Raw genomic sequence first — 14,339 nt, forward strand, 5'->3', positions numbered from 1 at the left:
CTTAGTTGGTAAAGAATCCACCTGCAATGCAGGAAACCTGGGTTCAATCCCTGGATCGGGAAGATGCCCTGGAGAAGGGCATGGCAACCCACTTCTGTATTCTTGCCTGGGAGATCCCATGGACTGAGGAACCTGGCAGGCTATAGTCCATAGAGTCGAAAAGACTTGGACACGACTTAACAACTAAACCACCACCACCACCACTGGTTAGGACTACGCACTTCCCCTGCAGGGGGCACAGGTTCTACCCTTGGTTGGGAAAGCCAACACTCCCCTCCATCCTGATCCTGACTCCTGGAGTGGTCAATAGTGTAAGTACCACATTTGAAAAACGATTTTTTAAACTTTCAAAGTCCAATTTTATGGCACAATTTTATAACACAAACTCATGCTACTTGATTTTTCTGCATTCAGCTGAATAGTTTTGTTTCACCACAACACTGGCTAAACATGCCTTCATAAACTAAATATGCTGACTTCCTAGAATAAAGAGTTTAAATTTTAACACACACAAAAAAATCTATTACGTTGCTCAAGAGAGTCCTTACTATTTGGCATGACTCCAAAAGGCATGAAAAACAAATTATTACCTTCCGTAGTAAGCATGTGCAATACACAGAAAATTAAGAATTTTTTCAACTTGAAGAACTGAGTCAGTGTTACAATGGAAACCTTATTTAAAAGTTTATCTTTGGAAAATGATTCAGACTAATATATTAAAAACAATATATTTAAATGAGAGTTCTAAACTGAGGGGATAATCACAGTCAATTTGGTTAGCTAAATATCCAGTATTATCAACTAATTTTACTTTACCAGAAAATTCTTAATTTAAAAAAATGCTGAGAATTAAAGGGCACCATTTGAAATAAATTGGTGCTTTACGATATTGGATTCCATTTCCAGACAAGTCAGCCTTCTGTTTGCCAAAGGATTTAGGATACTACCAACCAGCACAGCACCCAAAATAATTTAAAACAACAACAGATACAACTTCCGAGTATAGTTTTCCACAGCTTAATATTAACAGCACTAATGATGTCAAAAAGGTATATTATGGAAAGAAAACACCAGGTTTAATAATTATAAAATATGTACAAACTTGAACATTCCCAAAAGATACAGTTCAAGTCAGAATTGAATTATAAATGTAATTGGATGCTTTGATAAAAAGGAAAGACCTAGCTGGCTTTAAAAAAGTATGTAAACCATAAAAGATAAAAAGCTTTTAAAAATACACAACAAAATTCTAACCAGTAGGTTTAAACTTTGATTTTTCAAAAGTAAACATAAAAAAAAAAAGTAAACATAAAAAATAAAATTTGAACAATCTTCAAATTTCATACATTTGTTACATTTACATGATCTTTATTACCAGGATAACATGAAATAAAAAGTTCTTAAGCATTTATACACAGGGAAAAAAAAAAATCAATAGAGAGGTTGGTAGAATTCAGTATTCATAGTAGCTAAAATAGGAAAAGGTTGGGGACTTTATCAACAGAGTCATAAAATAGACTTAACCAAAACTGCAAGCTAGCCAACAAGCAGTTTCACTTCAGACTTTATTGCAAGGGCCCATTTACATATCTGAAAATGAATGATTATTTATTTATAAGTAACAGTTATCTGAAGGGAGAATTCAGGGAGGATTAAACTACCCCCTACAAGACCCAATGAGCACACACTTAGGTATGAAGACCTGATTGCCCAGGATGTGAAAGTTCACAGCACAGTCCACTCCAGGACCTTCCTGAAAAGTTTAAAAACCTCAAATAGCAGTTCTTAACACAAGAACCAATGTTTGAAGCGTAAAATCCTTAGTTGGAGTGTTCAGCCCAGTTGATTATCAAAAGCTATTTATAAACTGCTTCAATACTGATGATATTAAAGCTACCAAAACTCTGTAATGATCACAGAGATCTGGCCTCCCGGGTTAGAGCCCAAAGTCATTTTGACTCCTGACAACATTGCAGAGATGTCAGCCAGATACTTCTTAACCTCTCCAACAATGTGGCATCTGCCGTCTATGTTTTCCGTCGATCATAATCTCCGACCATCTTCTTAATGTGTGACAATTTGCTCTTCAACTGTTTACAGTAATTCCTCTTACTTTTGTAATCTGCTGACTAAAAAATAGAGGGGGAAAAGAATCGAGTAAGTTTAATAAAATAAAAATGAGTTATGTATTAGCTGCTGGGAAGGCATGGTGAACAACAGCAACAAAAAGGGAATATTAGTCATACAGAATTGCAAGGAGTGTTAAATGAACAAGGCATCTGGCAGCGTCTCTAACCACATGAGCAGCTGATTCTCTCTGCTCAATCATATCTTCTAACACGAGTTTTACAAAGGATACACTCATTTCTAATGATTTGGAAAGTCATCAAGAAAGTGTATTGGCCTTTTTGGCTAACACATGATCTTGGGAAAAAAAAATCAGTAAAGCAAGAGACTGGTTATATGGATTGATTTAGAATAAGGAAGCTGGATAAACGGGAAATGAGACAAGAAATGTTACTATATACACCTTTAAACATTTGAATTAAAAAAACATTATCTAGCTGCATCAGGTCTTAGTTGTGGCATGTGCAAGTTTTAGTTGAGGCAAGTGAACTCTTAGTTGTGGCATGTGGGATCTAGTTCCCTGACTAGGGATTGAACCTGGGCTCCCTGCATTGTAAGCTCAGAAACTTGACGACTGGACCACCAGGGAAGTCCCTGAAGTCTTGAATTTAAATTCATGAATTTCTAGGAATTCCCTAGTCGTCTAGAGGTTAGGACTCTGCGCTTTTACTGCTGAGGACCCAGGTTCAATCCCTGGTTGGGGAACTCAGATCCCACAGGCCGCGTAGTGTGATCAAAAAAAAAAAAAAAAGACTGATAATGCCAAGTGTTGACAAGAATATGGAGCAACAGGAATCTATAAACTGGTACAAACCAGGGACACTGCTGACAAGGCTGAATCCCCATTGCTCAATGATCCCCCAATTTCATGCCTATGTATATACCTAGCAAATGTGTGCCCATGTGCATAGATACTTTAAAAAATCACACACAAGTTACACACTCTATGATTCCATTTATGCAAAGTTCAAAATAGGCAATACTAATCCATGATGTTATAAATTAGGATGGTGGTTCCCTCTGAGGTAAGTGTAAATTGGATGAGCATCCAGAGGGTACCAGGAAATGTATTTCAAGGGGGTGCCAGTACAAAGGTGTGTGGCTGCTTTGTGAAGGTTTGCCAAGCTGTATACTTATGATCTGTGTACTTTTATGTATGTACACTTCAACCTAAAAAAAAATTTTTTTCAATCAGTGTTGCTTGTAGCTGCAAACTGAAATTCAAGTTCCAACTTCCTTTTTTACTTGTTTGTTTTATTTTTTTAAGTTCCAACTTCTTATAGTTTTCATCTTGCAATTATAGGGCCTTTAGTCTACAATCGTCGTATGTGTGACAAGGTATCAGAGTATCTAAAGTTCTCTAAAGGTATCCAGAGTCATTCTAAAGGTTAAATGAAAGACACATACTAGAAAAGGTCTTCCTAAAAGAATCTTACGATCTAGGATACTTACTGCCTTAACTTGTTTCAGTCTATTGTACTCGTCGGCAGCAGCCTATTAATAAGAAACAAAGGGATGTGTTTAGTGGGGCATTTTCTCTTTCAAAAGTAACACTCCTGATGTTATAGTTTGGAGCAAAAACTATCAGCTTATGACAAGAATATAAGGAGTTAAAATAAAGAAGTCTTAAAAGTTCTCAAAACCCTTATGGTCAGTGGGAGGGCCTGAAGGAATCCAGTTACGGGAAATTTATGACATTAAGATGCTTCTCACGTTGCATTCACACCAGCAGGTAACTCCCTGTTCTGTGACTCTCATCTCTCCCCATGCCAGTCCACGTACCACGTGGACCCCATAAAGCACAGCTCTGATCCCATTACCATAATAAAATTGATATAAGCACCCCATTAAATTCTCTACTGATCTAGTCTCCTATCATTCCAGTGCCCCTCACTTGTAATTCCTTAAAAGAAAATTAAGCACATTAATGCTTTCAGATTTCCATTGTGTTCCCCTTATAGCTGTACTCATGAGGTTCTCATGTACCTCCCCTGCTGTCTGGAGAATCTGCCAGAGTTACCTCTCAGTGAAGCCTCCCCTCAACTCTCCAGGCTTTCAGCAGACTTTATTCCTTCTCGGAGCACTTAGTTACAGTACTGTCTATACATACTGTAAACATGACGTTAGTACCACTGTTTAACTTGTTAGGTGTCGGTTTCTCTTTTTTTTAACATGAGCTCTTTGAGGATAGAAACATGATTTACCTTTCTAACCTCAGCACTTCTACATCAAGCACACATAACAGTGAATAAGCATTAAATGGATTGAGGAAGGTTTACAGTACCATAGAGAAGACATAAAAGAAAGCAATAAATAAACTACATAAAAAGCAAATACTTCAAAACCAGAAAGCAGATCACCACAATTAAAAACGGCAAAAAGTATTTCATAAAAGGACTATGAAGTTCCAAAAAGTACATGATGTGATTTAAAAAGAAAAGTTTAAATACTGGTATGTAAGACACAAGGCAGTCATTTTTCAGGCATAAAATGTTAGTGAGATGTGGGTCACAGAAGCCCTCTAGAGCACTACTAGGGGGGAATACAGTTGATATAATCTTGCTGGAGGGTAGTTTTGCAACAAAAGTTTACACGTACATAACCTCTCACTCAGCAATTCCACATACTGGAATTCGTCCCAGCAGATAAGCAGGTAAGTGCACAAGGCTGAAGAGGCTCACCAGTGTAGGTTCACTAGCAGGGGCAGGTGGGGGGAATGGGGAGGGAGACATACTTAAAAGTCTATTCATAGAGAATGACTATTAAGTACATTATGGTACAATCACGAAATTGAAAATAACAAAGTTATTTTTTAACACATAAAAATATTTTCTCAGCAAGTACATCTTTATTATTGATAAAGACTCATTAAAAAAAATTAAGCACATTAATGCTTTTCAGATTTCCATTGTGTTCCATAAACTGCTGTTGATAATCATAAACTGCTGTTGAATAAAACAGCAGAATATAAGCAATGTCAGAAAATATTTAAAAAGAGAAACCTTCACAACGATGGGAGTAGGTCAAAGAAACACCAGAGGCGACTGAAAGAGTTCCCAGTGGTCCTCGCTAAAGCAACTCGAGCAACAGAACTAAGCAATGCTGGATTGTAAGCTAAAGTTTAGAACAGATATCCCCGCGTCTACACTGATATAAATGATTAAATAAATGGAAGTGACAAATTTCCTGTGCAGACAAATTCCAAATAACTTGTGTAGGTATACTGCCTTTAAAGAGATGGAGCATAATTCCCTGATTTCTTAAGTGTGATCTATGCAGAGTGACTTCCTTCCAAAGAGGATAACACAGAGAGGAGGCTTAAGAAGTAGGGTAACCTTACATGAACAAACACTACCCCAGACAGGTGATCAAAGGGAAACATAAAGACAAGCCACAAACTACTGCTGAGTAAAAAAAAAAAAAAAAAAGCAGGAAGGATACAAGTAAAACTTATGATTCTTTATCAAAGATTACTTCTAGGTACACTTCTGTATGGAGGGGACATTTTAACAACTAATATTTTGGTTGAAAAAATTTAAGGCAATCTATTTGTCTGTATACCATTCTGTATTATTTGAATTTTTTTTTTTACAGAAAGAGTGAACTCTTTTTTTACAGAAAGAGTAAACTCTTTTCTGTTTATAAATAGAAAAAGTAAGATAGCTATTTTCTTTTAAACAGGAAGGGATATATGTTCAGATTATTTTTTTATAAATCTTAACTACATTAGTACACTCTTCCATTTCAAAAAGACTTGAAGACTTGATTTCAATTACTATTCAATGAAATTAGTTTGGTAATTACTAGCAAAATCTGTATCGATACTAGTATAAAGGATAATGTAGCTCCATAGACTAGAATAAAATTCTATGTAATATCTAATTATCAGGTTTGAATTTACCATGTACTCCTCACTTTCTTCTCTATAGTCATCCAGTTCTTTATCCAGACGAGAGAGTTCTTTATTGACCTCATCAAGTTCTGCTTGTAGGCTCTTATATTCCTGCAGGCCAGTGTCAAAACTTCTCTTGTAGAGTTGTCTTTGTTGATCTGAAGTGATAGGTGGATATTCCCTAAAAATTCAGAGAGGAAATGATTTCTTATATATTCTTAGCAGACTTAAGTTCCACAAAGATAATAAAGCTGGTGGCATGTGGAGGATAACATTCTCTTGGTTTTCTTTTTGTTGTTATTGCTTATGGGTAGAGAAAGGTGGAATACAAAGAAGTTCTTTCAAGAATGATTATGCTTCTTACACTGATGCTCATGTGTTGTTTTTTTTTAAAACTCTGCTTATTGATTTTTAGAAGTAAGTGTTGAAAATCACTTATGAAATTTCAGGGTGGTCTTAGGAACTCATTTGTTCTGAGTACATACCACCACAGGAGAACAGGCACTTACATTTAAAGTCGAAACTGGAATTATGAACACAAAGGATATTTTCATCAATTCAGTGGCAGAGCAGCTGACTGGCAGGTGGCTGTTTTCTGCTACCATCTGTAGTTTTCAGATGGTTTTCAGCATTTTTTTGGTGGGAAAATGGGAGGGCGGGTCTTGGTTTTCCTTAACGGAAATCGTTTTGATTGTAAAAGCAGACATTAAAAGGTACATGTGTGAAAATGCATGTTCACTGTAAAAATAATCTGGCAATGTGTTAAACTATGAAAAAAATCCTGAAATTCTTATCACTTGTATCTCTCAATATGCTGGCTATTCCTTACATATGATGGTGATGCTGTTAACCACCCATAATCTACTGAGGAAATATTCTGAGTTGTTCCACAAGACTAAGGAGCTTCATAGCAATATGGAATTTTAAATGTTCTAAGACAGTCTAAGTATCTTCATTTTAAAGAGGGGAGAAATTAAATGATTTGCTCAGAAGGGAAACAAGTATTCAGAATTTCTGAAAGTTTGCATTTAAATCTTGCACGATACAAGATAGGCAAACATTTTATAGACAGGTGGCTAAATGAGACCAAAACTCTGGAGGGGCAAGGTAGGATGAAATATGAGAGCCACCAGTAAGGGATTTCTAGCTCTATTTGCCCTATCCATCCCTCCTAACAGCTTGAGAAGCAATGTTTTGATTCACCACAATTCACAAAGCAAACATTTCTGATTTGTGTCCCAGTCTTCAGAATACTCGGGCCAAAAGGCTATAGGTCATACCCAAGTACAGCTGCCGATCAATGCTGGATTATTACCAAACCACTGACACAAAAAGTAACTTAACCACAACACTAAATTGTTAACTCAATTGTTTACAAATCTGTTTGCCAAAGTCCCTTGGATTAAACTTTTAAAAGAATCTCTGGTCTCATCATGAAAGCTTAACTTAAAAGTAAACATCAAAAGAAAGAGCCATAACACTGCTCTGGAATTTTCTAATTAATAAAACAAAGTTCCCCTATATGTGTATTTTACTTATTTGACAAACCTTTCTTGGGTGGCTATTAATAAAAGTATACAACACTGGCCAAGTTTGTCATTTTGCGGGAGTACATGCCAAGTGTTTTAAAGATAAACATATTCCCTCCAGGTCAATCTTTACTACAAAAGGGTACTAAAGGGGAAAAAATGTAACAAAAACCTGTCCCCAGCCCTGGTTGGCAAAAAATGAGGTTACACCATCCACCCTAGGCAAGGAGGCACCACCACCAAAACCATGGGATTGTGCAGGGGCTTCCAGCGAGAGATGCTCGGGTACCTGACCCAGTCGTCCTCCAGCTCATCGCAGGACTCGCCTCCCGTGGTGTAGTCCGTTTCATAGTGGTCTTGCTCCGCCCGCCTTGACTTCCCTGCTCTGCCCTTCGCAGGAGCCCTTTTTGAAAGCGTCTCCAAGTTACCACTGCTGCTGTAGTGAGGCTGCCGGAAGTCCTCCACAGGTGAAGTCAATGGCAGCTCCTGGGCCACTTCCGGCACCCTACCGAAACAGGGATCATCCGTCGGTGAGCGCTACCGCCCTCTGTCAGAGCACTGCGCCCAGCCCAGCCCCAGCTTAGCGCGGCTCCTCTAATCCCCACGAGCCCCTTTAAGGCTCCCACGTAAGGGGAGCTGTTAGTCAACCTTCTATAAAGGTTGACTGTAAAACAGATGTAAGATTTCACTTTAGGAAATTCCCACAGATCTGGAAGAGGTGTTGACCTGACCTGTGCCCAGGACACACTCCACAAAAGGCTGTTAGGAAGGTAACAATAGAGTCTCTTTTCTACAGGTTCTTCCAGTTCCATGGAATGCTGAGTGCCGAGAGGAATGCACATCTGTATCTCCCTTGAGGGCCAACTCCCAGAGATAAGCTCTCCGTAATACTAATTTTAGACTCCTTTATATCACTTCTCTTTTCAAGATACGATGAAAAATGAAACAAATTGAAAATTTAAACTAAAACAACTAAAAGCAAACAAAGAACCTAAAAAGCATTTTATATTGTAATAAGTGAAAGGACTTATTAACACCTGTTTTTTTTTAACTTTTTATTTCATACTGGAAAATAGCTGATTAACAATGTGATAGTTTCCAGTGGACAGCAAAGGGGCTCAGCCAAGACCTCTTTAAATTGCACTGTTAAGCAATTTAAGCCTTGAAGGCTTGCACTGAAGCCTTGAAGAACAATTGAAATGGAAGAGTTACCATTACACTTATTTTTCTAACGCCAATTATTTAATATTGCATCAGATTTTTAATCGCATAAACTATTTCTGCCACAAGCACAAAAAACAAAGCCTAACATGGAATAAAAGACCAAGAGCTGTGGCAACTCTCGACCACTTCTGAGTCACAGAAATGCAAAGCTGCACTTTCCCCTGCAGCAGAGCTGGAGAAGGGCAAGAGGAGAAACAAGGTACCTGAGACTTTTCGACATCAGCCTTGCTATTCAAGTCAACTAGTTAAAAGAAGGATTTTCTTTGTTATTGCTGTCAACTTACAGAAACTGTCATCTTGAGTTTTATCCACAAGGTGGACTGCTTTCTAGGTGATCCAAAACTGCTTGGTTCTGTTGCCAAAGTCTTAAGACTTCTAATCTCACTTACTAATTTCCTGTAGATGCCTAAAGCTTTGGTGGGGGTCAGGGGGTAGTTGGAGGTGGTCGTGGTATTGAGTTTTTCTTTCTAAATTCTACCCAGGTTAACATGGCTTTAAGTGCTCTGTTAACACTACCTCTAAAGGAAGGAAAATGTGACTTTCTCTGTGAGTGAATGATTAACGAGTTCCTAGACACTCTGCCAGCTACTATGCTTCTAGCTTTGAGGTGGCAAACAAAACCTTTAGAATGCAGTGGGTTTGTCTGAGGGGTTGGGAGATAGTGGGGGTGGGGGGACGCTAAAGGGCAAAAGAAATTGGAAAAAAAGAGAAAATTGTAAGGCAGGCCTCCTCCCATAATTTTATATTAGATATTGATACTGTAAATCTTCATCTTAGAAGTCTTCCATCTCCCCTCTTCCTACACCCTTTCAAACACTAAACAGTAACTTGATAGAGCACAAAAGCTAAAAACAAAATGCCTGGCAAGAAAAGTAGTATATATAAATTTAAGAGTTAGGGAATGGGTACACTCTTAGTCATCTACAAACCCGCTTTTAGACACAAGTCCAATTAGGTCAAAAATCTGCACAACCCAGAAACAAACACCCGTATACTTTCCTTAGTATCTGACTCAGTCCCCTGGGTGTGGAAATCTGCTCTTTTGTTTTTTACTTTCTTCTTTTTTACACTTGTTTTATTCTCTCTCTCTCACACACACATGCCTTTCCTGCTCTATCTCACCCCGAGAGTGTAGTTATTGTGCACTTTTTTCCACTCACGTTAAACTGCAACCTCCATGGGAACACGAACTCCATATTCCCAGGAGTACCTGGCCCAGTATATGGTAGAGGTTCAAGCTAATTACTAAATTGAAAAGACATTCACAAGAATTCTCTTTTCTGAGGACACCCAGTATTCAGGACAGAGAGAAACAAAATGCTTGATCGCATCATTGCCATGACTGTAGGAATGATGTCCATAATATATATGGTATTTTAAAACCACCATATATCATTGAGGGTACTATCCAAGCCTTGTCAACCAGACAATTCCATCTTCCTGGACCCAAAAAGGGCCAATCAGAATGTTTTCACTAGGATTTGACATGTAAGTTTTGGCAAAGGAGATTTCACTCTGAATTCAGTGGGATAAGATCAGGGCAGCCTGGGGAATGTGCATGGCCAGCCTGCTACAAAAGAAGTTGTAGTGAGAATAAAACTAGTAAAGCAACACGAGCCCTGACATTTTTTGAGTCCCTGGATCATGCTATGCCTGAAGTTGGCACCATCTCTGGGCCTCATGTGAACCATCAAATTCCTACAACTTGCATAAATGTCCTAAGAGATTATCCTCACTTCAGTTCAGTTCAGTCGCTCAGTTGTGTCCGACTTTTTGCGACCCCATGAACTGCAGCACACCAGGCCTTGTCCATCAGCAACTCCCAGAGTCTACCCAAACTCATGTCCATTGAGTCAGTGATGCCATCCAACCATCTCATCCTCTGTCATCCCCTTCTCCTGCCCTCACTCTTTCCCAGCATCAGGGTCTTTTCAAATGAGTCAGGTGGCCAAAGTACTGGAGTTTCAGCTTCAACAGCAGTCCTTTCAATGAACACCCAGGACTGAGTATCCTACCAGCCTAAATAGTGCTACCAGACAATGATCTCATTTGGCACTCTAAGATGTCAGCCTGCCTTGAAATCTCTGCATTGCATCAACACTCTACTTCTTTGACTTACAAAGGTTAATTCACCTTGGGTTCGATCCCTGAGTCAGGAAGATCCCCTGAGGGAAGGCATAGCAACTCCAGTATTACTGCCTGAAGAATCCCATAGACAGAGGAATCTGGTGGACTACAGTCCATGGGGTTGCAGAGAGGTGGAAGGACTGAATCGACTTAGCACACACATACCTGTCCTGGGTGTGAACAGGATAGTAGGGAGTGTACCTGCTGCTGCTGCTGCTAAGTCGCTTCAGTCGTGTCCGACTCTGTGTGATCCCATAGACGACAGCCCACCAGGCTCCCCTGTCCCTGGGATTCTCCAGGCAAGAACACTGGAGTGGGTTGTCATTTCCTTCTCCAATGTGTGAAAGTGAGAAGTGAAAGTGAAGTCGCTCAGTTGTGTCAGACTCTTAGTGATGCCATGGACCGCAGCCTACCAGGCTCCTCCATCCATGGGATTTTCCAGGCAAAAGTACTGGAGTGGGGTGCCATTGCCTTCTCCAGGGAGTGTACCTACTATCTCCCACATCCACTTACAAAGGTTAGAGAAGCAACTGTCTTCAGCTACATTCTGCTGTTTCCTAATCCAGGATTAATTCTGTCTTAGAATTCTAAGGTCAGGACATTATGATGAGCAAGAAGAATCAGACGCTAAAGTAATCACCGTATGATTCCATTTTATAAGAATTCCAATGTGGTGACAGGTATCAAAATAGTGGTGATGGGGGAAGGGGAGTATCCAGGAAGAAAAGAATATTTCAGAACACTTGAAATGCCTCTCTTGTGGTGATAGTTACTTCACACACGTGAAATCTCATTAAGCTTATATCAAGATTAGTGTTCTTTACTGAATGTATGTTATGCTTTAGGGGGAAAATATCTTAGTATTGAGGTACCTCGTTCTTAACCTGGACCTCAGACAATGTTCCCAATTCTAATTCCTTCTCTATCCACTATAATAGTGAGGAAAGGCGCCTGTGGGTTACTAAACACCTTCAAGAAACACCTGAGGAAAGGCAGGTTGTGACTTAAATGTGCATCCCCTATGTCGTCAGGAAAATATACACTGAATCCTCCACAGCACTCAGTGCTCTGCCACGGACAACAGTCAACAATGTCTATGACCCCCCAGAGGCTGCAAGTTCATCACTACTGTTCATCACTACTACACGCTGTTGCATTCATATCCCTTAGCACCACCCCCATCCGGCCCTTCTGCAGGGTTCTAACACTAAGCATCATATTTGCATTTTCCAGCTCTTCAAAAAAGTTCCGGGGTGTATGCTGGAAGTACCAACTGGTACTGGTACAACCCTTATGGAGTACAGTTTGACTACACCCATCAAAATCATATATGCAATTTCCTTTAATCTAGCAATTCTGCTTTTAACATTTTTCCTCCAGATATATCCACAGACTTGCAAACTGATAAAGGTACAATGTGCAAGTTTATTCTCTGCTGAGGTTTGTAATAACAAAACATGGGGGAAAAGTGTGTATCAATGTGGGATTAATAAAACAGGTCTTAGTCTATCCATCTAATACAGTATTATGCTGACATAAAACAGACAAGCAAACTCTGTATACTGAAATGCACAGTCACTAAGATACACTAACAGTGCATTTAATATGTTATTACTTTTTAAAAGGAAAAAATAACCAATATAGGTACTTGGCCGGCATATTCATTTAAACAACCTCTGGAAGGACACAAAAGAAACTGGTAACACTAGCCGTTCCTGGGGAGAGGCACTAGATAGCTAGGGACAAAGGGATCCCCTTTTGTTCCTCTTAAATTTTACATCATGAATGTGCTGATTTATTTAAGAATAGGTAAGATACTTATTTATTTAAAATTTATTTTATTTTTGGTTGTGCTGGGTCTTCGTGGCTGCGTGAGGGTTTTCTTTAGCTGCAGAGAGTGAGAGCTACTTTTCATTGGGGTGCACGGGCTTCTCTTTGAAGTGACTTCTCTTGTTGCAGTTCCTAGGCTCGTGGGACCCAGGCTTAGTTGCTCCGAGGTGTGTGGGATCGAACCTGTGTCCCCTGCATTAGCAGGCGGATTCTCAACCACTGGCCCACCAGGGAAGTCCCTAAGTAAGATATTTAAATTGCTCCAAATGAATCTGTGACAATATCTTCATTCTCATGAAAAAGGACAGCATGTGGGAATGCTGTGGAGCCCTGCAAGCCTTACAATTAATTGGGAGGCACAGCTGTTCACAAGATGCATTAGAGATATTTATTTTGTATGCATGGAAGTCATGCAAGTCATAGCTTGAAACTTTTACAAGGACTGCATCTCTACTGCGCACCTCTTCTCACAGCCTCACGTGATTTGGTTTTTGTCAAAATCCAAAGAGAAGAAGGAGAACAGAGAAAATGTTCTTCCTCCAAATCATTCACAACTGAAATCAAAAGCAAGGTAGAATCTGAAGAACCAAACAAAGGATCTGGAGGGTGAGGCAGAAAGCCAGTCTACTTCCAAATTCCATTCCAGGGTAATAGTAAAGCCTCCTCAAACTGATTCCAGACTTAACTCAGCTGCTAGTGTCATCCCATTGGGTTCCAGGCACCCAAACTATCGTACACTCAGAGTGGATCTCAACAAACTTGGCCCACTAAGTGGGGGCTGGAGATAAAACTCTGAACACTAGCAGATAAACCTTTAATGGAGAAGCACCCAATTAGCTAAAGGGAAGGTTTAATTTTTTTGGTCTAGGAAGGAACTTGGGGTTCTAGAATTATATACAGGAACACTAGTTTATCATCCTTAGGCAAAAAGTACATTCAAGTCCTTAACAACATCCTCAATGTCTCTCTCTTATCATTAAAGTAAATTAGAATTCGGCTTCAGGGTAACCTAGAACCACAACAGGGATACTATTTCAATAACCTGAAAGGCAGCCCCTCTAGGCCAGAAACTCACTGTGAGGCTTTCTTTGTTTTAACATGTAAAACAAAATCTAGGGGCTTTATCAGCTTCACGTCCTCCAGCAAGATGAAGGATCTAGCACATCAAAGGGGCTTCCCTGGTGACACAGTCAGTAAAGAATCTGCCTGCAATGCAGGAAACCCGGATTCTTCCCTGAGTCAGGAGAATCTCCTGGAGAAGGAAATGGCAGACCACTTCAGTATTCTTGCCTGGGGAATCCCATGGACAGAGGAGCCTGGTGGGCTACAGCCCATAGGGTTGCAAGAGTTGGACACAAATTAGCAACTAAACCACCATCACCACAGCAGAGCAAAGAAGTCTCAGAATTCTGGAATGCAAATGAAGCGTTCTAATTTAATAAAAATGTATGTGGATAGTGCTGACCAATGAGTAATCTCTTCCTTCTGTTAAAGAGATATAATAATTACAGACAAGAAGAGAGACTGAGAACCACATTTAGCTCTGCTATCAATCCACAACACCCTTCCACCCTTATCTAAACTTCAAAATCAGAAATAAGAAAGAATTT

General features: G+C 39.5%; 1 protein-coding gene across 4 annotated transcripts in view; it reads right to left on the reverse strand.

The window, feature by feature from the left end:
* Positions 1-1,339: 1,339 nt before the first annotated feature.
* Positions 1,340-14,339, reverse strand: part of OCLN (occludin) — a 47,926-nt gene continuing 34,926 nt past the window's right edge. For all 4 annotated transcript variants that reach the window (XM_061129600.1, XM_061129597.1, XM_061129598.1 and 1 more), the window contains exons 6-9: positions 7,838-8,053; positions 6,029-6,200; positions 3,580-3,621; positions 1,340-2,129 (exon numbers count right to left, since the gene is read on the reverse strand). In XM_061129600.1, coding sequence (XP_060985583.1) covers positions 2,028-2,129; positions 3,580-3,621; positions 6,029-6,200; positions 7,838-8,053 — 532 coding nt within the window. In that variant the 3' untranslated portion in view covers positions 1,340-2,027. The remainder of the gene's footprint in view (positions 2,130-3,579; positions 3,622-6,028; positions 6,201-7,837; positions 8,054-14,339) is intronic.

The sequence above is a fragment of the Dama dama genome, chromosome 25 (assembly GCF_033118175.1).
Source record: "Dama dama isolate Ldn47 chromosome 25, ASM3311817v1, whole genome shotgun sequence".
NCBI classification, from domain to species: Eukaryota; Metazoa; Chordata; class Mammalia; order Artiodactyla; family Cervidae; genus Dama; species Dama dama.